The following is a 23940-nucleotide window of genomic DNA, read 5'->3' on the forward strand; positions in this document are numbered from 1 at the left end:
TACGCAGTTCCATTCAGTTATTGTACGAGGGAAAAAAAATTTTTGAATGTATTCGTTCTCGGGAAGTAGGGTGTTAATGCATCTTGTCTATGGTGCCGAGTGGTTCGGGTTAATAGGGACGACAAATGTAATGATGAGTTTAGGGGTGTATTGTTCCTGTAAGCTAGTTTAAAGGAGCACTGACATCGAACTTTGAGATTGAGATGTACCCATCATTCAATCACTTGGTATGCATAGCTCTCCTTGACCAAATTTCAATGGCGTTTGTCAGGTTGAAGTTAGTTTATTTGGACGTCAAACAGCATAGAAAAGCTGAGGAGAAAAAAAAAATGAAAAATAGACTGTCCTGCGACATCAACACTAGTGATACATGTTCGGTGTGATAATTCCACAAATACCATCCTGAGTGACGATACGCTAGTAATGATGACATTGACGGTCTCTCAGTGTGTTTGGAGACGACTCCATCGACACTCAGCCGTGCTTGCTCTCCTTGTTGTGTTGAAGCATGCGTTCGATTTATCGTGTCGCATCGGCTGATAAGTGTTGTGCTCCACTGCGTCTGAGTACGATCATTCAGAGCGACAATGCGTACCAGAATGTTGGGGAACCGCTGCGTAGTGAGAACCTGCACGTCGAGGCGCGGAAAAAGCGGAAAGTGCTTGGCGTTTGATGCCTTTGCAAGCCACGAACCTCATTGCAGTCAGTGGGTTGACTTTGTACGCATCGTTGGACAGAGCACGGCCGGGCTGGACTGCAACTGTGCGCGCTTGTTTAGAAGGGAGCGCGCAGGTGCAATCTAGCCCGGCCGTGGACAGAGGGACTGGACGCCTGTCAAAAACAGCCGCATTTGCTTCCTTTACTTTGCGGTGAGCTGGTACAGGGTAATCCCTGTGTTGGTGAACCATAGAAGTGTGGCAGCTTGGGCTAGTTAGTATGGCATGACGATTGTTATAGCGCGAGAACAAAACGACAAGACATAGACGACACAGGGTCCTTCGTGTCCTTCTTGTCTCTGGGTCGTCGTTTTGTTTTCGCGCTATAACTATCGTCTTGGTGAACCAGTTGGGTTTCACTGGCAGTAATAAGCCTCTTCTCGAGGCCGGGGCTATTCCCACCGTGTGCCCTGCTGCAGCTGAAAGCAGTGATTCACTCGCCAAATGTCCGCGACATGACGTGCTAAGTTTATGTTTTTGAACTCCGACATTACGGCCGAGACTGATAAATACATTGCATTTAATGCGCAGCTTGTCAAGCAAGGATCGTCGCGAATCGCGGCAATACCTGATTCCAGGTCGCTGTCATCATCACTTGCTGATGTTGACCGAGACGACGGTGGGGATGACGATGTTGGCGACAGAGGCATTTCTACGTCTTTAGAGACACAGCTGGACTGACTTTACATGCACTCCTAGCAGATGAAACACCAGTATAACGTTACCATTTTTTGTGAAAGCGGCATGAGCTGTGCAGCGGCCTTGATGTGGCCGCGAGGTAGCGCTGCCAGCACTACAATTTGGTGGGCTTTCCACTCATTTTCAACCACGCTTGATAGCAAATATATTAATATTACAAATACGCATTCTTCACTCAGATGCGTTTTAGGTCGCAAATCGCTACTAGGGGGTCGATAGGTACTCGTTGACGCTAAAATCTTGACATTAGTAAATTTGATGTCAGTGACCTTTAAAAAATTCCAGTCTGTGTTTCTGTCTTCTCATATCGAGTGGTTCAATGCGGTTAGCATTCATAAGTTCTGTGGGTGAATCCTGTCTTGAGAATTTGTTAAGTATGTAGTGCCACCATCACCATCATCATTTCTCAATCACCGCGCCGCGCCTCTCGCGCAGCTGATGCTAGCTCGAGCTGCGCGAGGATTAGAACAAGCTAGTGCACTTGGTGTGTCGGACGTGGAAAGCCACGTGGCTCCGCTTCAGGCGTGGAATAAAGTGGCGAGAGAACGACACAACCACGTTGGCCGCCGTCCCGTCTTCTTCAAACACGCTACATTGGTGACCCGGAGAACACGCTCTTCGCCGAGCGGCCCGCTGCCATGTTCCCGCAACTCTGCCCGCCAGTGCCGCCGTTCCAATCGACCTACCCCAAGGTATGGTTCATGCAGCACGATGCCGTTCTTGCGCTGAATGGCGTCACGGACCAGCCGCTGATGCATGCCATTCTTCATGACGCCCTTCCGGTAGAGTTGCGTCATCTCTCTGCCACTTCAACCTCCAGCCAGCAGCCTTACAATGACCTCTGCTCTGCGGTGCTTGCCAGCTATGGCCTCACCTACCACCCGCTGCCGTTTACCCGTGACTTTCAGGGTTTCCCTGTGTCGCAGCCTGCTGGACCCTCCGGCCTGCAGCTCTCATCTGACCGCAACCTAACTTCCCCGACAACGTCTCCCTCCACCTTTGGTCCGGCCATTAGCGCAGTGATTCTCGCACCCGGTCACAGATCCGACGAGGTTCTTGAAGTCGTTCCTGCTGCCGACAACCTGTCCACCACGAAGTGGGTTTTTTCGAAGTCCTCGGCCGAAGGTCCTTCTGGCACGCTTGCTACCTGCACGTTTTCCACGAAAGCGACGGTACCCGACACCGTGGCCCCACCAGACTTCATGACGACCACCTTGCCGCCCACCTCGGAGTCTGGCACAGGTGACCTTTTGCTCGTTATTGACTTCCCGACCTCGAAGCTTTCGCCTTCAACAACGTCCGATAAACGAGACTTAACCTCTCGTCTGGCCACTAGCGACGCGTGTCATGCGCCCGACTGCCCATCGGCCAAGGTTCTCGACATTTGGGCTGAAGGCAACCAGTCAGCCACGGGGTTTGTGTTTTCATCGTCCTCGTCCGACGACACTGCAAGCATGCCTACCACCGGCTCGTCTCGGCCGACCTCCATGGCTCACAACATGGCTGACACGTCAGGTTCTACGACGGCAACATCACCGAACGCCCTGGTGGCTACCACGACTATGGGCATTATCATGCCCGCTACTCACCTCCCAGTTGCAAAACCTTCACCCTCCCAGATGTCCAAAGGCGACTGTCGACCAGCCTCAATGCTCTGCACGTCCTGCCAGCAACGACCACCATCGTCCTCGCAGTTTCCCGCAGCTGAAGTTAAAGCCACCAGCCATCAACCATGGCCAAGCTTCCAAGACGCTGCTACTATGACTGACGCGCTTGAGGACGACGTACCCGGTCCGCTTCAGACAATGCTCACCAGGCATACCACACCTGCGGTGGAGCAATCTAGGGAGTGTTCGCTAGAGGCAGCCATCAATTATGCAGACCTGCACGTCAACCCTCGTGCGCGGACTACCGGAGGTCATTACATGAGCACAGGTGTCCCGTCCAATACTCCGGGCGAGCCCACGCTGACTGGGTTCCACCACCACCATTCCCCGGAGCCTTTGCCTCCGGACGGCAACAACCAGACGTGTGTCCACAAGGCCAGCTCGTGTGTCACAACCGCGATGATGCTCATACCTCATACGTGTCTATCACCCATTACCCTACGTCAGCGACGACAACGTGCTTGGCGTCACACATTGAGGCCACTTTTGAGCCACCCTGCTACGCAGCCACGAGTTACAGTCACAGCCCTGAAGACAGCGCAAGCGCCTACTCGGCCTATCCGACGCAATGTCCCACCACTAGTCGTGTACCCGACTACCCACCGTACACTTGGCGCCATTGTTAGGACACGTTCCTGCGTGCGTCGGCACGTCTATCTATACCGGCACGTCAGACGCCGCTCAACTTTGAGGTCTGTGTTGCGTCTACACCAATGTCAAAACCCGCACTGCCGACTTTCTGTTGACGTTAGCAGCATGACCTCGCGACACATTGTCCACTCTTGGCCTGTCCGACCAGGTCATCCTGAGACCCGCTTGTCGGCAACCACAGCGACCCGGCACTTCCTTCTTCGTCCCTTGCGCTTCTCCCAGAGTCGCCCACCGGAGACACACTCCTTACCGATGGCCTATAAACGTTGACAACCTGGACTTGCCAAATGAACACTTTATGGATTGTCGATCATGTATATAGCATTTGTCGCTTTCTTTCTTTTTTTCATATGCCTTCAAATCGCGCAAAGCGCTAGGGGGGGAGCCCTGTAGTGCCACCATCACCATCATCATTTCTTAATCACCGCGCCGCGCCTCTCGCGCAGCTGATGCTAGCTCGAGATGCGCGAGGATTAGAACAAGCTAGTGCATTTGGTGTGTCGGACGTGGAAAGCCACGCGGCTCCGCTTCAGGCGTGGAATAAAGTGGCGAGATAACGACACGACCACGTTGGCCGCCGTCCCGTCTTCTTCAAACACGCTACAAGTATAAATCTAACTGCCTTTCGCTGCACTCGCTCGAGGTTATTGGTATTAGTTTTTGTATACAGATACCAAGCAATAAATGCATATTCTGGTTTGGTTCTGATTAAGGTGTTATAGCTTAGCAGTTTTACGTCAGAAGGTGCTTTTTTAAGTTTGGGCCTCAGGAGGCATAATTTTCTGAAGGCTGAGGAGCAAGTTTTACTGATGTGGTCATTCCATGTTAACGCATTGTTAAAGGTGACTCCTAGATACTTGTACTGGGTTATTCATGCAGGGGGGGATGAACCTATTTGATACGTATGAAGCAAAGGTCATTTCTTATGTGTCATTCGCATTAGCACCCTTTTGTCTGTGTTTAATGTCATTCCCCAGTGCATGCACCATTCAAGAATATTATTTAAACTAAAATGAGGGTTTTTAGTTTGGCACTCTTTTATAAAACAGGAGAGCGGTCACGACACGTCAAGTGGTAATGGCGGAACCAGCCTTGAGTACCCAGCCAACCAAACGTCGTCTTCTTCACCAACTGAATCATACCCCCTGCCTTTCTGAGTAGCACTCATCTTCTCCACTACATTTTCCTCCCCTCCGGAAAAGAGCCATCCTGGCGACTCATGGGCAGGAGACAATAGAGGGATCGTTATACGGTGTTAGGTGGTCTATGTGGACGGTCTCATGTCCACGGCGTCGTTGATCATGGTGTTGCTCAAGCGGCTCCACGATGTAATTGACGGGTGAAGTTTTTTTAACCACACGGTAAGGGCCGCCATACTTGTACGTCAGTTTCGTTGAGAGACCAGGGCTGGTTGAAGGGATGCGAAGCCAGACAAGGTCATCCGATGCATAAGAAGGCGGAGGCGTCGGGCTATCGCGGTGGTGTTTCTGGCGTTGCTGTTCAGCACTTGTGAAGGAGCGGGCAGGCTGACGACAGTCTTCCGCATATTTAGCAGCTTGTGACGTCGTCGACTCAGCAAGATCCGGGTGGTAAGGAAGGATGGTGTCTAGCGTGCAAGAGGGCTCGCGACCATAAAGAAGGAAGTATGGAGGGAAACCAGTGGTTGTCTGGACAGCAGTATTATGCGGGTATGTTATAAAAGGGAGAATACTGTCCCAGTTGGTGTGATCGGTTTGCAAAGTACATTGACAGCATATCTCCTAATGTACGGTTGAATCGATCTGTAATACCATTAGTTTGAGGATGATACACAGTGGTGGTGCGATGAATGACTTGGCATTCCTTGAGAAGCGCTTCGACGGTGTCCGACAAAAACACACGCCCTCGGTCACTCAGGAGTTCACGTGGTGCACCGTGACGTAAAATGATCTAATGCAAAATGAACAGACTGACATCACTGGCTGACGCAGAAGAAAGTGGTGAAGTTTCTGCGTAGCGCGTAAAATGATCGATAGCGACGATTATTCAGCGATTTCCAGCCTGTGTAATCGGAAGAGGTCCATACAGATCGATACCAACACGATCAAACGGTCGGGCAGGACAAGGTAAGGGTTGTAGAGGAGCTGGAGAACTTGAAGTGGGATTCTTCTGGCATTGGCAAGCGAGACAGGAACGTACGTAGTGACGAGCGAAGCGATACATTCCACGGCAGTAGTAGCAGTAGGACAGGCGGGTGTAGGTTTTTAACACTCCAGCATGGGCGCATTGTGGATCGGCGTGAAAGGAGGCGCATATGTCTGAGCGGAGACGTCTGGGAATGACTAGGAGCCATTGGCGTTCTTTGGAGAGATAATTCGGTCTGTATAGCAAACCATCTCTGATAACGAAGTGCTGTATTTGACGGCGCATACCTCTAGGGATATTTTGCGAGGGAGTTCGACTCAACAAGTTGATAAGTGAAGCGATCCAAGGATCTTTTCGTTGCTCCTGTAGCATGTCGCTGACACTAAGTGCAGATACGTCAGGGGCAGGCGAAGACGGCGACTTGTCACTACATCGTAGAGGGGATCGGGCAAAGCATCTGCGTCGGAATGTAGTTGGCCAGATTGGCAAACGACGTGAATGTCGTACTCTTGTAGCCGAAGCGCCCAACGGGCGAGCCGGCTGGTGGGATCTTTTAACGAGGAAAGCCAACATAACGCGTGATGATCTGTAACCACGCTGAATGGGCACACGTAAAGATAGGGTCGAAACTTGCCTATGGCCCATATGATGGCTAGACACTCTTTTTCGGTGGCTGAATAGTTGGCTTCTGCTTTTGCGAGTGCACGGCTGGCATAAGAGACGACGTACTCATCAAATCCAGGTTTACGCTGGGCGAGCGCAGCACTGAGGCCAACTCTGCTAGCATCCGTGTGTATTTCCGTCGGGGCAAGAGAATCAAAATGTCGCAGTATAGGAGGTGACATAAGAAGGTGGCGGAGTGTGGCAAATGCATCATCACAAGCTGACGACCAACTAGAAAAGTCGTTGTTGCCGGCAAGAAGGTCAGTCAAGGGTGATATGATGGAGGCGAAGTTGCGAATAAAACAACGAAAATATGAACATAAACCGAGGAAGCTGCGAAGTTTTTTTAAGGTCTTCGACTTGGGAAATTCGGCAACGGCACGGAGTTTCATCGGATCCAGAAGAATGCCATCTTTAGATACAACATGGCCCAAAATTAGGAGTTTTCGAGCGCCGAAGCAGCACTTCTTCAAGTTGAGCTGTAGACCGGCGGAGGTGAGGCAAGTAAGCACTGTCTCGAGCCGCTGAAGATGCGTTGAAAAGTTGCTTGAAAATATCACGACATCGTCTAAATAACACAGACATGTCTGCCATTTCAGGCTACGGAGGAGTTGTCGATCATGCGCTCGAAAGTGGCAGGTGCATTGCAGAGCCCAAATGGCATGACGTTAAATTCGTAAAAGCCATCACGGGTAACAAAAGCCGTCTTGGGGCGATCAGCTTCAGCCATGGGAACCTGCCAATAACCTGAACACAGATCTAGTGACGAAAAGAACTCCGCGCCTTGTAAGCAGTCAAGGGCATCGTCTATGCGAGGTAGCGGGTAAACATCTGTCGAAGCCAACACGGGAAAGATCCAGCCCTGACAGCGTTCAGTTTTCGAACTGATTTTTTTTATTCGCGCTGCACCCGCCGCGCGGCCCAAATGCCAACTTCTTTTTCCTTGACGAGCGGCGCATTGAGGCGCTACAGGGCTCCCCCTCGTAGAGCGAGAGCCGTAGGAATCGCCAGAGGAGTCGCCCAGTGGACATGCTTGGATGTTGGCATCCAGACTTTAGATTGAAACCCCACGGCCCGGCGATATACGCAGGTTTCAGTCGATCAGCAGCCACGACGTCTTCACGGCCATTGATGTCCAGCGTGAACGTCTTCGGTGTACGATAGAGTACCCAGAATGGGCCATCATAGGCTGGTGTTAGTGGTGGCCGTATTTGGTCACGCCGAATGAAGACTGACTGCAGTCATGCAGATCCTGACTGATGAAGACAGACTGGGGGTGTCGGTCGGCAGGAATCACAGGAGCAAGGTCCCAAAACGTGGCGCGCAGCTCTCGAATGTACGTGGAGGCATCGTGAGTGGAAGGTGGCGATGATGGCTCGAAGAATTCTCCTGGAAGAGGCAGGGAAATGCCATAGACTAGTTCGGCTGATGAGCAGCCGAGATCCACTTTCAATGCTGATCGGATGCCCAGAAGTACGAAGGGGAGGTGGTCGAGCCAACGTTCCCTTGGCTGGTGAGCAGTGAGGGCAGCTTTCAGTTGTCGATGAAGCCGTTCGACCATGCCATTGGCGAAGGATGGTAGGCAGTTGTGTGGATGTGTCGAATGCCCAGGATATTGGCAAGTGCAGTGAAAAGGGCCGATTGAAACTGACGACCGCGATCAGTGGTGACGACAAAAGGGCATCCAAAGCGCGACACCCAGCCGTTTGTGAAAGCCTTGGCAACTGTTGGTGCTGTAATGTCGGAAATGGGAAACTCTTCTGGCCATCTGGTGAAGCGATTCACACATGTCAGCAGGTAACAGGCTCCTTGCGATGATGGAAGAGGACCGACGATGTTGAGATGGACGTGAGAAATCCTTGCGTCTGGAGGCCGAAACGGGGATGTTGCCGTGACAGTGTGACGGTGAACTTTAACGCGCTGGCACTCAAGGCAGGTTCGCACCCAGCGTCGGACATCAGCATTGATGCTTGGCCAAAGGAAACAAGATGTGACTAGCTTCTGCGTCGCACCAATACCAGGATGGCTCATGCTGTGCAATTGATCAAAAATTGCACGACGAAAAGCTGAAGGCACTAAGGGCCGAGGGACACCAGTAGACATTTCGCACGTTATTAATGAGGTAGAAAATGGAAGCGGGCACTCCGTGAACGATAGAGACGTGGATGAGGAGCGAAGACTATGCAGCTCAGGATCGTTGCTTTGGGCAGCTGCTAGCTCTTCCATGTCTAGTGGTGGCTGGGTCGACAAGGCATCGATGCTGGATAGTGCATCAGCAGCAGCATTTCCCGGCCCATGTACGTGTCTGAGATCCACAGTGAACTCTGAAATAAAGCATAGTTGATGGATCTCCCGTGCAGTATAATTGCTGTGATTGCGATGGAAGGCAAACGTCAGGGGCTTGTGGTCTGTATTGATGTAAAAGTCCCGGCCCTCCAATAAATGATGAAAATGTTTGATGGAGAGGTATACTGCGAGGAGTTCTCGGGCAAATGTACTGTATTGTGCCTCTGGTGGCTTCAGTTTTTGCGAGAAAAACCCAAGGGGCTGCCAACCGGATACGTACTGCTCAAGAACGACGCCAACTGCCACGCTTGATGCATCGGTGATGAGACGAATTGGGGCATCAGGGACGGGATGTATGAGCATGGTAGCCTCTGCCAGAGCCTTCTTGGCAGTGCCGAAGGTAGATGCAGCGTCCTTGGGCCACTCCAGTGGCGCAGCCGGGTCTTTCTTTTTAGCCAATAGGTGGGTCAAGAGTTTTAGGAATGTGGCGCACTTTGGAAGAAAGCGGCGATGGAAGTTTAGTAGGCCCAGAAATTCTCGGAGTCTCTTCCGTCAAGTCGGGGGTGGAAAGTCTTGAATAGCCTTCACTTTGCTGGCGAATGGTTGGATGCCCTTTGGAGTGACAAGGTGGCCTAGGAACTCTATTGTAGCGATGCCGAAGAGGCACTTATTGGGATTAATTACGAGGCCGTAATCATCTAGGTGGTGGAACAGGGTGCGCAGGTGGGCTTCATGCTCAGGGCCGGATGAGCTTGCTACAAGGAGGAGGTCATCAAGGTAGGCAAATACGAAATCGAGACCTCGCGTGACCTCGTTGATAGTGCGCTGAAAGGTCTCTGCAGAGTTGCGCAATCCAAAAGGCATCCTCACATATTCAAACAGACCGAATGGGGTGGGGATGGCCGTCTTCAGAATGTCGGCGGGTTCTACAGGAATCTGATGGTAAGCCTTCACTAAGTCAATCTTAGAGAAGATTGTGCACCCAGCCAAATTTGATATGAAATCCTGTATGTGAGGTAGTGGATAGCGGTCTGGTAAGGTGTGGGCATTGAGAGCGCGGTAATCCCGACATGGTCTCCAGTCGCCAGGATCTTTCTTCGGAACCATGTGGAGTGGCGACGCCCAGTTGCTGGAGGAAGGCCGCACAATGCCGAGTTCAAGCATGTGCTCAAACTCACGGCGGGCAATGGCGAGGCGTTCTCCAGATAGTCGACGGGGTCGTGTATAAACGGGAGGTCCAGTGGTCACAATGTGGTGAGTGATGGAATGCTTCACCGGTGACTCTCTGGTGTGCGGCTTCGTGATGCTGGGAAAGTCGGTGAGCATTTTTGCATACAGCGAAGCAGGTGTGAGAGCTCGCAGTTCCGTAGGCGAGGAAGTACAGAGTACACCGTTGATGAAGAGGCGGGTGTTGAGATCAATGAGGCGATGAGCATGCATTTCCACAGCAAGGTTGAAAAAACTGAGGAAGTCAGCTCCAAGAACAGCTTGCGAGACGTCAGCGAGGATGAAAATCCAGCGGAACGTACGGCGTAGTCCAAGGTCAAGTATAAGAGAGCGTTGGCGGTATGTGCGAATGGCGGAATTGTTGATCGCTTGGAGTTGGCAGGTCCGTTCTTTGTGACGGTGATCTGCACACGAGGCCGGGATGACGCTAACCTGGGCTCCTGTGTCGACTAGGAAGCAAGCGCCAGTGATCTTATCAGAAACATAGAAAAGGCGGCATGACTTTCGACCAGTACCACTTGCCGCCGTCAGTGGCCGGTCGTCGCATTTCCCGACCAGGAGCATAGGCGAGTGCACTTGCGAGCAGAGGCACCGAATCGGCGATGGTACCAGCACACGATTGAGAATGAAACGTCCCGCGGCGCGTCGGGTGGCCGAAGTTCCAGAGAATGTGGGGGCGTCGAGGAGTGACTGTGTATCTGGAACCTGAATGACGGTCGACGATGCGCAGGTACAAAGTCATCGAGGCGCCTGACAAGGGCGTCCAAACGGTTCTTGATGATCGCGAGCGCCGGGTCTGCAGCGGTGGCCGGTGGCGGTGTGGTAACGGCATTGAGGCTATGTGCCCGCGAGCAGTCCGCCACTCGGTTAGCCATTTCAGCGAGTGTGTCTACTGGAACATCTCCTGCAGCTACGAGGACCGGGACCATGCTCTGCGGTAAGCGCTGGAGGAACAACTCACGTAACAGCTTCTCCTCTTGAGGGGCCGCCAAGGAGCTGGTGCATGCGTCGCAGGAGCTGTGGTTGGCGAAATATCAGCTAAGTCGTCGGCTACGTCCGGAGGTAAGCAGGATACCAGATGCCAGTGCCTGGTCTGTTGGCTGGTGATTTGCCGTAGACGGAAGTGCGCCTCGACCTGCAGAAATCATGTGCTGGGGCTGTTGGGCAAAATGGTGGCAGGTTGACATGTTGAATCGCAGCGACTGCAGCACCGCTAGGTCTGGCATCTTCTTGGGCGTCAGGACCGGTAGGATTGGTGGCAGAGCCAGCGGGATCCATGCGGGATGATCAAGGCTGTGTGTTCTTTATCGGGTCACCATTAACTGTCGGAGCTAACACGGGAAAGATTCAGCCCTGACAGCGTTCAGTTTTCGAACAGATTTTTTTTATTTGCGCTGCACCCACCGCGCGGCCCAAATGCCAACTTCTTCTTCCTTGCCGAGCGGCGCATTGTGCGCGCGATTTTATTCAACCGGCGGTAGTTGACGCAAAATCTTATTGAGCCATTGTTATGACCGCCATCGGTAGGCGCCATGCTGTCGCTGAAAAGCGTAGCCGGGCCGCGTTCCCACGCCTGGAACCCAGGTTTTCTTGGAACCAGCGTCGAGAGCTGACGGGGGAGCGGCGCTCTTTTAATCCTCAAACAAGTAGCCGACTCGCCGAATGCCTATGCCCGCCAGGTATTGTTCCTGCTAGCCGGCGGATGAGACGTCACGTCGCCACGAAGCGGTAAGCCGTTCCAGAGGGGACAACAAAGACAGCGTATTCCTTTGAAGAAACGGCGACCGCCGCCACAAAGTGCCCTGCTAATTGAGCGGACAGATTGGCGGACCGTTCGATGTCTGCTGTCCGAAGCTTGGGACCCCTCGACCAGCGACATACACGACGAGCAAGAGCCTCTCTGGCGCCACCTTTTAGTGCAGTGATCTTGACTCAAAATTGGATGTTCACGTGCTCCGTGCATGCTCGTACCCCTCACCTGTTGTGTGTGTGTGTGATTGGTGTTCCACTGAAGAAGGAGGAGCCCGACAGGGCTTATAACGGCGCCGCAGAGTGCAGGACGTCGCTCTGAACCAAGTAAAGGTTCAACCACCACGTTCGTAGTTTGTGAAGGCTCTGAACCAAGTAAAGGTTCAACCACCACGTTCGTAGTTTGTGAAGGCTCTGGACCAGGTAACGGTTTAACCACCACGCTCGTGGTTTGTGAACTCTTAACCTCATGCTGTAAATATTTGTAAATAGTGCCATAAACCTGTTTGTTTTTTCGTATCCCCATCTTGTAAGCGCTCGTTTCCTCAACCCGAAGATACACCACGCTACCACAGCACCCCGGGATCACAACACCATCCTTTTTCTTGACTAGAACAACTGGGGAGGCCCATGGGCTGTTAGAGGGCTCAATAACACCTCGCTTCAAAATGTCGTGAACTTGTTCCGCGATTATGCGACGCTCAGATGCCGATACCCGATACGAACGCTGACGTAAAGGAGCGTGAGGCCAGTGTCGATTTCGTGAGATACTGTGGAAGCACGGCCCAAAGTCAGTTGCTGGTGGTCGAAGCTGGCGCGGAAGAGCTCGAGGAGGGCGATGATGTTGGTGCGCTGCTGGGCCGTAAGGTTGGTGTCGATGCAGCGCGAAATTGCGTCGGTGAATGATGGGGAAGAGGATGACGCGCAGCAATCAACAGCGTCAATAGGTAGCGTAGTTGAGTGGTCAGGAACTACACGTGTACTCGAGGGATCAATGTCGTCGGCAAAGCCCACACACTCTCCGCACAGTAACTTGGAAGGCGAGGGAAACGGATTTGAAACATAAATTGCACTTGATCCATCGTGAACATTCAGAACGGCCAAAGGAATCGGGAAGCACTTGTGGCGAACAGCGGTTTCAGAAAGCGTAAAAAGAACAGTTGAGCCACTAGAGACGTTACAGGAAAGCGGAGCTAGGGCGGATGAGAATGGGGTTATCGAAGTATCGGCGGCAACGAAAACTTTTGCAGGTGAAAGGGACCAGTCGAGTGAAGCAGCATCGCATAACGGCGCGAACTCCACTTCGGCGCGAGCACAGTCGATGACGGCATGATCAGTGCAGAGAAAGTCCCAGCCTAATATAATGTCATGGGAACACTGCGGGAGCACTATAAACTCGACGACATAAGTATTGTCAGCAATAACGACACGTGCTGTGCATGCAGCAAAAGAGCGAATTCGTTGCTCGTTCGCAGTGCTCAAAACGAAGTCGTGAAGAGGCATTGTGACTTTTTTTAGTCGACGGTAAAGTTTTTCAGTCATTACAGACACTGCGGCGTCAGTATCGACCAATGCAAAAACAGGTATACCTTCAATGGAGACAGCAACGACGTTGGACGGCGAAAACAATGTCTTGTGGAGTTCGAAAGATCCGCAGTTCTTGTCCCCGGAACTGCGGCTCCTAGTTTTTCTTAGGGACAGGGCGAGGTCGACGTAGCATAGGGGAAAGGGAACGGCAATGAGGTGAAGGCGACCGGTGTCTGTTGAAGTTCCGGCAAAGTGAAAATGTGTCCATGATGGCAGTCTCGCCAGATACAGCAGGCTCCGGTCGTTGTGGGAAATTATAATTGTTGGGCCTGACGTCGTCACACAAGAAAAACTCACGCCGTCGATAAATGGTGCCACGTGACCCGCAATTTCACAGGCGAAGCATATGGGACGGTTGTCTTGAGTGCGCCAAGAGTTCTGAAAGCGTGGAGGTGGTGGTCGGGAGAAAGGACGGGCAGCCTTGTACATAGGCTCAGTCGGTAAGACAAAGGGGCGCGTGGACGTAGGCGTTTGCGACAAAGAAACGTGGCCGTTCACGGCAGGCGCACGTCGGGTTTTGTTCAGTGCTTCGGCATAGGTCAGTGGAGTAGCCACAGGTGGTGCGTGAGCTGTTGGTAGCGCCTCGGACACTTGCTCCTGGACTACTTGCTGTATTGATGGCGCTAAAGTAGATGGGGTGCCTTCGGAGGTATAAGGCATGAGGGACAACTGGCGTGCAACCTCCTTTCGTACAAATTGCTTGATCTCGAGAAGCAAAGTGGTTTGGTCTATAGCAGTGCCAGTGGACGTTAAAGCGGAGATTGTTGCACATGGCGCGCTGGCACGACGAGTGGTGTCACGCTGTTTCCAGAGCTCATCATAGCTCTGACAAAGTTGGATCACTTCCGCTACCCTTTGCGCGCTTTTGGGGACAAGCATCTGAAATGCGTCGTCAGTCACGCCTTTCAAGATGTGTTTGATCTTCTCGGCTTCTGTCATGGCCGAGTTGACACGCCGGCAAAGGTCGACCACATCTTCGATATAACTGGTGTAATTCTCACCATTCTGCTGAGCCCTAGTACGCAAGCGCTGTTCGGCCCGTAGTTTGCGAAGCGCTGAACGGCCAAACAAGTCCGCAAATGCCATTCGGAAGGCCGACCAGACGGGGAGGTCTTTCTCGTGATTACGGTACCACAGACTGGCGACGTCGGTCAAATAAAATTGGACGACAGTAAGCTTGTGCGCATTGTTCCACTTGTTGTGCTTGCTTACGCGGTCGTATTCGTCGACCCAGTCTTCCACGTCTTTGTCATCGGTTCCACTGAAGGTAGGCGGACCGCGTTGCCGAAAGGAGCCGAGACAGACAGGAGCTGCAGTAGTTGGAGCCGAGGCAGCCGCCTGCTGATCGTCGTTCGTTGACATTGTAGCAACTGGAGGCAACGTATGGTTTCGCAATTCCAGGATTAGGCGTTACCCAGCACTCTCCACCAATTAAAATGAGGCGTTCTAGAGTGGCACTCTTTTATAAAACAGGAGAGCGGTCACGACACGTCAAGTGGTAATGGCGGAACCAGCCCAAGTACCCAGCCAACCAAATGTTGTCTTCTTCACCGACTGAGTCATAACCCCTGCCTTTCTGAGTAGCACTCATTTTCTCGACTACAAAACTATTATGTAAGCTAATTTGATCATTGATAGAATTAATTTCTTTAAAAAGCACGCAATCATAGGCAAATAATCGAATCTGGACACCAGCTTCAACCATATTAACAATGTTGATAATGTATATAATAAAAAGGAGAGAGCCGAATACACAGCCCTGCGGCGCACCTGATGTGACTGGAAGTGAGCCCGATTTTTCACCAATAATTTCTACGAATTGATGCCGGTTTGTCAGATATGCAGCAACCCAAGAAATTAACAATCCTGGGATTTCTGCGTTTACAAGCTTCAGAATTTATCTATCGTGAGGGACAGTGTCGAAAGCTTTTCGGAAGTCTAGAAAAATTATGTCAATTTTGTCAAGAGTTGACGCAAAAAAATGAACAGTGATCAGCTGTGTGACAGTCGAATGCCCCCTCCTAAACCTATGCTGATACTTAGTTAAAACAGAATGCATCTCTAAATATGTAGTGATGCTGTTTGCGATTATATGTTCAATAAGTTTGCAGCATGACGAGGTTAGAGATATAGGACGGTAATTTTGAATGAGAAGACGATCTCCCTTCTTATGAATTGGTGCAATTCGGGCTGTCCTCCAGTCACTCGGTAATTCTAACATCAGCAGTGACATAGGAAATATTATGGCAAGAAATTTTGATAAAGTTACCACATATCTACGAAGAAATGAATTAGGGATATTGTCAGGTCCACTAGAACTTTTGGGTTGAGGCTTAGCAGCATAGCAAGTACACCCCATTCCGATATAAAACTTGCATCAGAAAGTTGTAGCGCTGTACAGTTGTGTTAGCAATCACTAGAATTAGAAAAAAACTATGTGAAAAAACTTATTAAAGTGATTGGCAAGTTGTAGCTTATCAGTAACCATCTGTCCATTCACTGTAATTTGTGATATTGGTTTTTTCTTCTTGGCAATGTAATTTCAAAACTTACTTGGATCATTTTTAATGAAATTGGGCAGGGACGTGGTAAAGTAATAGTCCTTCGAATTATGCACCGTAAGCATGAGCTCATTTTGTAATTTCGATATCAGTCTAGCATTTACTAAGTTATTCAGCCATCGCATTGCCATGGCAGATTCATCCATGTGTGAAAGCTGCAACTGTATAGAGACTATTGAACATCTCTTGTGCCACTGTGCCCATTTTGATGAAGATCGCCGGACTCTCCAGTGTGCTTTGAATAGACTCGATGACTGGCCATTTAATGAAGCAAAGATCTTAGGAATCTGGTTGCGCAGCACATCAGCACAGAAAGCCACACCAGCCCTCCTGAGATACTTGACAGCAACTTCATTGAGCGACCGCCTGTGAAACTCGGCATTGTGTGTGTGATGTTACATGTGTCTATCCTTCTCTCTCTTTTTTTTACTCCCCTCTCCCCCTCCCCATGTATAGAGTAGCAAACTAGATGCATAGTCTAGTTAACCTCCCTACCTTTCCTACATTTCTTCTCTCTCTCTCTCTCAAGTCCGGCTGCTCATGTGCCTTCTTCAATCGCTTAATTTTGTGCTTCATATGAATAATGTTACGATTGATCCATGGTGTTTGCTTGTGTACTCATTTTTTGTATTGGGTATGAATTTGTATAGACAAAAACGACACATATCTTCGAAGCGAGTTCAAAGTATGTTCACATTATTCGCATCAGAATCAGTTAAGCAGTTTTCTAAGTAATGAATCACACATGCATCATTTGCGCGAGAATAATCTCTGACAGAATGGGCTCATGATTTATCGGTTTTTCTACCGGAAGTGTCAAAGCAGACGTGGTTTACGATGAACTGCATGGGTGATGCTTATGATTGGTTTATTAGCAACTTTGCACTTTTGGCAAATTTTGCTCTTCAATCACAAATCACGAAGCCTTTCACGACCGCCTACTCGAACATTTCATGCTTACGTAGTTGTTTTTCATTTACTTCTTTCTAGATGTGTTATATGTTTTAAATTGTGTAATATTGTATTATGTCACATTGTAGTATTGTAAACGCTGCCAAAATTCGCTTAATTTTTCAATGACTGACTGTTCATGTTATTTTGTTCGTGTTTCGTGCACGCTCTTCCTTTTTTTAGTTTTTCAACTTCCTTTGCTGGCGGTCGTTTACATCACAGTGCACTTTTCAGATTGTATCGTTTAGATTTCATCTTTTTCTGTATTTATCACATGTCATATTTTACCATATAATGCCCCCCCTGACACAATGCTCCGATAAGGAGCCTGTAAGGTATTATGAATAAATAAATAAATAAATAAATAAATAAATAAATAAATAAATAAATAAATGAAAAAATAAATAAATTGTAGAGGGGAATTCGCAAGGATAACTGCGGTGTATTCTGCAGTGGCAATTATAAGCAGCACTTCATCTTTAATTGTATGCGTAGGCTACGCACGCTCCTTCAGAGCTGCGTGGATGCTGCCTAAGATTGCATTGTTAGTGACCACGATTTTACGCCCAGTAGATGTGGCACTGTGTCACTTCATTTTGCTTGTACAATGTCACAAAATTCAGACATGGTAGAAGCTGTTGAACATGGACAAAAAAGATAAAGAGAGACTTTCATTATTCAAGCTTCATAGCAATAAAAAAAAAAATGGCGAAGCTTGCCATAAAGACTACGCCACGCAAGGCTTGAAACAGCGAAACTGGACGACTCTGAAGACTAATGTGTTTGTTTGTAGGCCTTGGCTAAAGGTGATGAGGGTTGTTTCCAGGTTGTTTCTAGGTTGTTGCTGGGCTCAAGTAGGTGATGCTAGGTTGGTGGTGCATTCCTAGCGTAGAGAGGTTCGAGTTCAACCACGCACAGACACGACGCAGACGTCCAGGCTCTATAGAAAGAAACTTGTGTTGAAACCAAATGCTGGCGTTGTCAAACAGCCAGAGACACGAAATGAACGTCCAACGAGGGACAAACTTCCTCTGTAACCAAAGCGTTCTCACCTTGTAGAGATCGATGGGCACGTCGTTGTTGGTGGAGGCCTTCTATTGCTTCTGGTTCCTCTCGCAGCCGTCGTCTTTTCTGTTTAGTGTGAGGCTCACTTTGCCTTGTTTCTTTTTAGTGCACCAGCGGTGGGTACTGGGACTTACCCAATTTCTGTGGCACATACCTGTTTATTAATCTTGATATAGCATATATATTACACTCAAACCTTTATATAATGAATTGAGATATAACAAATTATTGGTTAAAACTAAATTACAGTTTTCCTATAGATATAGTTATAAATAATCATTTATAATAAATTTTCGGATATAACCGTATTTGCATGGCAGATGCAACTTTGTTATAATGAGGTTTGAGTGTACATTAGCTTAAAATAGCTTCGCTGTTAAGAGTGTGCCAGAAGTGACACACTTTTGCAGAGGCAACTGAGATTTCTTGGTAACACTGTCGTCTCGTTTAGTCTGCATCACCATCAAGTATAGTTCAGTGAAACCTGTGGAGCTCACTCAGATTCCCTCATGAAGTACATTTTGCACTTTAGACTCGCTTGGATTCAGACTCACAAAACGTTTCTTCAACCGCACTCGCTAGGACTCAAGCTCACTAAATAAAGTATAACTCACCCAGACTCACTTGGACACACTGCTCGATCAGAATCCTAGTGAGTTCGTTAGCCTGGAATCTGCTTTCTCCACCTAGTTGTCAATGCTCAGTAACCCCACCTTCTCACATAATTGGTACTCTTCTTGTCACCGTTTGATACAGCACTTTCGAAATCGAGTTATGAGTGCTCGTAAATCAGTTGGATCATTTTTTCTTGGAAAATATGATTACATCACATAATTATGAAGAACTAACCTGGAAGAGCTGGCAGAAGTGGGGGTTGGACATCAAGGCACCCCATGTTTAATTCACGCCTCTGATAAATATATATTGGAACGGTGTATAAACGACACTTCTTTGGAATGCTTGTAAAGAGACGCGAGTATTAACATTGATTCAGGTAAGGCTGGCGTAGTGCTGAAGATGAGTAGATAGGACCGTAGGTCAGTAAAAGAAAGTGGAACTCACTCATACTCACTCGTTTCACGTTTTGGACTCACTCGGACAGAGATGTTCCGTACTACGCCGAAGAATTCCCATTTAGACACATGAAAATTCCCTATTTTGGGGATGTTTCCCTGCAAATATTGACAAAATTCCCAGCAAAATTTTCTGCCTAACAGTACTAACTTCTGCCCCCATCTACATGCACACATACTGTAATTACACATTATAGGGGTGCTGACAGCCCCTGTAAAGTTGTTCGTTCCGGGTGGTGTATGTGCCTCGCATAGAAGCCGTTTTTTGGGGATGACAACCAACGGGTGATAGATGGCGTGTTCGCGTTGAGCACCACTATCATAATCATGGTTGTTACAGTGGCAGTGCCGACGGTGACCCCTGGTGAAAGGCGGGCCTTGGTGCCCAGCCTTGTAAGACAAGATAAGACCACAATGGCAATGTTCACTCTTACGGGGCTGTTCTGGACCCCCATCCTTCACCCTTTCTACGATCTTTTTAATGTGGGGGAAAAAGTGGTAGTGAGAGGATAGGCATACAGTTCTTCCCATTGCTGAAATCTGCCGGATTCAGAATTTTTGAACTTCGCAGGTATGTGTTCCCGTTTGGCAATGTGCTCTTGCGTTGCTCAGTGCCAGCCTTTCTACGATCTCTTTAATGTGGGGAAAAAAAATGGTAGTGAGAGGATAGGCATACACTTCTTCCCATTGCTGAAATCTCCCGGATTCAGAATTTTTGAACTTCGCAGGTATGTGTTCCCGTTTGGCAATGTGCTCTTGTGTTTCTTAGTGCCAGAAGGCATAAAAAGAACGATAGTCCTAATGCGAGAAGGGGCGGTGACCCTTTTCCACGCATGGTGGTTGCAGCGATAGGAAAACATTGTCTCAGCGTGCTCACAAAGCTTCCAGCATCAAGAATTACAGACCTGCCTGGCCCAATAGTACCTGACACAGTAAGGCGATTAGTGAAACACTTTGAAGTATTGTGATTGTTTCAACAGGAAAACTGTTTAAGCTGCCATAACATGCATGCGGTATCACGACTCATAAACATGTGTGTGCCACAGAAATTGGGCAAGTCCCACTTCTCACCATTGGTCCTCTAAAAAAGAAGGCAATATTTAGCCCAACACTAGGGAACGAAAAATGCAATGGTAATTACAAGAACCTATCATTGTCATAAATGGGTGTGTGCCACAGAAGTTGTGTATATCCTAGTACTCGCCACTGGTCGAACTTGAACTGATGTTTAGACCGCAGCAAAGAAGACACGCGTTTTCTTCGCTCTTGTCTAAACATTTGCGCCATCAATTCAAATTCAGCTATCCACCAACTAACCCGACAGCGGACGTTACTCATCACTGGTCCATTAAGAAGGAAGGAGGCAACATTGACCCTGAAGCGATGAAAGGCCTACGCCAATGAAGACATACTGTAAATCTACGCTTGGTTTTAGTGTGAGTTTGCCTCTAGTGGGACTTCCATGTTGTGTCTGTGACTGTATCACAGGGGCAACCACTTGGCTTCAGTGTAATTTCTGTCTCTAGAATTGGGACATTTGTGTCACGTTTGTGACTCTGTGTGGTTAAATTCGAACTTCTTTTCACTGAGAATCAACATTGAAACAACCTAGCATTTCCTAGCTAATACCTCTAGAAGAAACCTAGAAACAACCTAGAAGCAGTGGTGGTCCAGCTGCACCTGTTGTGCCATTTTGCTGCAATTCCATATCCCTGCGCCTTGTTGTGTACATTTGAGTACAGCTTGCGCCAAGGTTCAATAGTCCACCTGTTTACACTTAATTGGATCGTTTATGCAACTGCAGCTTTTCTGTAATGTGCCCAACACTCTTTACTCGCTCCATTCCAGCGGTGGGCTTTCTGTCATTATATTCAGCCTAACCAAGCTTTGTGCTGTAGCATGTCTCAGTTGCTCAAAGTTTGGCATGCCATTGATGGTCTCTCTTATTTGTTAGGAAACTGTCACCTTTATATTATTCACCATTTTCATGCCATGCGTGCTTTGTACAAGTTGCTCCTTGGTTGGATTCTTATTTCTGACTGATTAGTGATGCCTCAATGGCTGACAATTAATGATTTCAGTTGGGCATTTGGTCCAAATAGAAGGAATAGCCAGTTGCCTTCGATTGCTCTTTGCGGGGAAAGCTATGGTTTTGCCCCATTGTGAAGCATTCAGTTGACCACTGATAGGCTTTTTGCTATTCTCAAAAGATAAAACATGACTGTTTCTATATACCTGCCTGTGGACAACCCTTCAAGAAACCAGACAGGGATTAAAAACAAGTGGAGCCACCACTTGTTTTTAAGCCAACTGGTTAGGGCATAAGGTTGTGGGCTCCTTCAATGGCAGGTTTTATTCTCCATTTTCATTCTTTCATAATTGCTATATTTGAATTAGGAACTAATGACCATGCCCCTATGCATTTGTTTGTTTCACAATCTGGTATCGTGTCTTGCCGTAAAGGGACACTAAACGCAACTATTAAGTCGACGTTGATTGTTGAAAGAGTGGTCCAGAAACTTTATAGTGTTACTTTTGTGCCAAGGAAGGACTTATTTTGAAATAAAGTCATGTTTTAGTGGTCCGCATTGGGCTAGAGCACTTCAAGTTACCCGCCTCAAGAAGCGGGCCATTTCACATCACTGTTGTCGTGCACAACGTTGCCCAGCTTGACTGTGCGGCCCCGCCAACACGAAAGCAGCGGGAGCCACAGCAGCAACGGCCATTGATCAATTTTCTTACATTGGCTCCGAGATGGCAGACGTGTTTTGGTTCAACTGGGACCCGCTAGATGGCATGACCTGTCTAGTTTAACCACGCAAAAATTGAATTTTTGAACCACTTGCTCCATTCCCCATAGTAACCTCCGGCGTTTTTTTTTTTCCATCAATGCAACAGAAACGAACAAGCAGCATGTTATTGCGTGTCTTGATGCACAGAAGATTCTTTAATGTAGCTAGATCGATTACTAGCACTTAATTGTAGGCAGTTCGTCTGACGTCATCGGATCATTTTGAGAATGTCCTACTGCAGCGAATGTATCCTTGTGCATTGACCTTAATTTCTCGGTAAGTAGGGCACTGCTGTTGATAACATTGTCATTTTAGATATTGTTATACATTGAGCTTAAACTGTGACGTAAATTGTTATTGATTGATTGATTGATTTGTGGGGTTTAACATCCCAAAACCACCATATGTATATGAGAGACGCTGTAGTGGAGGGCTCCGGAAATATGACCAACTGGGGTTTTTTAATGTGCACCCAAATCTGAGTACACGGGCCTACAATATTTCTTCCTCCATCGGAAATGCAGCGCCACAACCGGGATTTGATTCCACGACCTGCGGGTCAGCAGCCGAGTATCTTAGCCATTAGACCACCGTGACGGGGCGCGTAAATTGTTATTTGACTTTAGTGTCATTTTAAGGCTAAGCAGAGGTGTCATTCGTTGAAGGGTATTGTATGTATGCCTAATTCACTTGCTGTTTCTTTCTTAATGCACAGAATAGGCATTACAAAGTGCATTATTACTAAATACACCTAGGGGGTTTATCATATGTGGAATTGTGAAAGGTGACTATAACTGTTATGGTGGTTTAGAATTTGGAGGTTTTATTGATAACTTTTTTTTTGATGCAGAAGGAAGAAGGCACATTCAGCATGGTGTTGCCTCCACCGAACATCACTGGTGATTTGCATCTTGGCCATGCACTGACTGTCACCATACAGGACACATTGGTGCGCTGGTATGAGCTGCCTTTTTTTTGTTTTCATGTCATATTGTCATGCTCAGTCCTGGTTATTCCAAAACTTAGTAATAAATGATGGGCTATGCAAACTGCACATAGGCTTTAAACTTGGCCCAGCAGAGTGAGAACTGTTGTGAAATTTGTGTGTTTGCATTTTGCTTAAGAAAACGAAAAATAACTTTTTCTCTAGAAGTATGTGTCTGTTCTGAATGTGAAGCCCGACACACATTAATGGCCCACAAGGGTGCTTGCTTAGTGGTGTCGATCAAGCCAGTTTTCGACTCCCTCACACATGGCTTGGTGGTGTCGGGGGGATCCTGATGTTGAGCCAGTGTTGGGAGTTTGGAACTCTAAGACCCTCCCGGCAGCTGGGGTAACCTTGTGTGGATGGTGAGTATTGGTTTACCATATTAGATTATAGTGTTTGTGTGCAGCTGGTGTTGGCCGGATTTGTGTAACATTTCCAGCTGCGTCCCCTTGTTGGGCTCAGTGGAAGGTGGCTAGCACTGCCACCGAACCGTTTTTTTTTTTCAAAACACAGTTGTAGCCTGAGAACTTGAGAAGTGTACTCACCGAAGAAGCATTCCATTAATTTGCGAAGGCTCATGAACACATCAAATACCATGTCATCCACAGTGAAATTTCAGATGAAAAAGCAAGAATAAGATTCCCGATTTCGGTAGCCAAAACCCTGACTGACAAGCATGACAAATTCTGGATACAAGACATCGAGTAAGATGGCCAGCAACGATGTCCTTGAACTGCGAGACAGAAAGTTGTACGAAAATTTTCCCAACTTTAAAGTCTTTGGCGACACTCGTATCACATTCACGCCATATTGATCCACAAGTGCCATTTATGGTGTTGTTTCAGATGAACATCTTATGAAGCTCTCTGGCTCTAAAATTCTTGATGGCTGGAAGGAACAAACCAATTCTCAGTGTACGAAGGAGGGACAGCTTACAAAGGACAACTGAGATCATAATACAGTTGAGCCCACATAAAAGGACCGCACTAAAAACAAACTTCTACTTAAACTGAACGATACCCATGTGACTGTAGAAATGTACATTATTTCAATGGCACAAAATCACACTTACAACAAACATCTCTGAATGCTGCCAATCGGTTACACTGAACGAAGTCAGCACTCTGGCGACTTCCCGGGA

The 23940-nt window shown here is 48.3% G+C and overlaps 1 protein-coding gene across 12 annotated transcripts in view; it reads left to right on the forward strand.

Annotated features, from left to right (window-relative positions):
* The window catches only part of LOC119160723 (valine--tRNA ligase, mitochondrial), a 622168-nt gene that overhangs the window by 75286 nt on the left and 522942 nt on the right, over positions 1-23940 (forward strand). For all 12 annotated transcript variants that reach the window (XM_075881124.1, XM_075881123.1, XM_075881132.1 and 9 more), the window contains one exon: positions 22662-22768. In XM_075881124.1, the coding sequence (XP_075737239.1) occupies positions 22662-22768 (107 nt within the window). The remainder of the gene's footprint in view (positions 1-22661; positions 22769-23940) is intronic.

This window comes from Rhipicephalus microplus, chromosome X (genome assembly GCF_043290135.1).
Source record: "Rhipicephalus microplus isolate Deutch F79 chromosome X, USDA_Rmic, whole genome shotgun sequence".
NCBI lineage: Eukaryota > Metazoa > Arthropoda > Arachnida > Ixodida > Ixodidae > Rhipicephalus > Rhipicephalus microplus.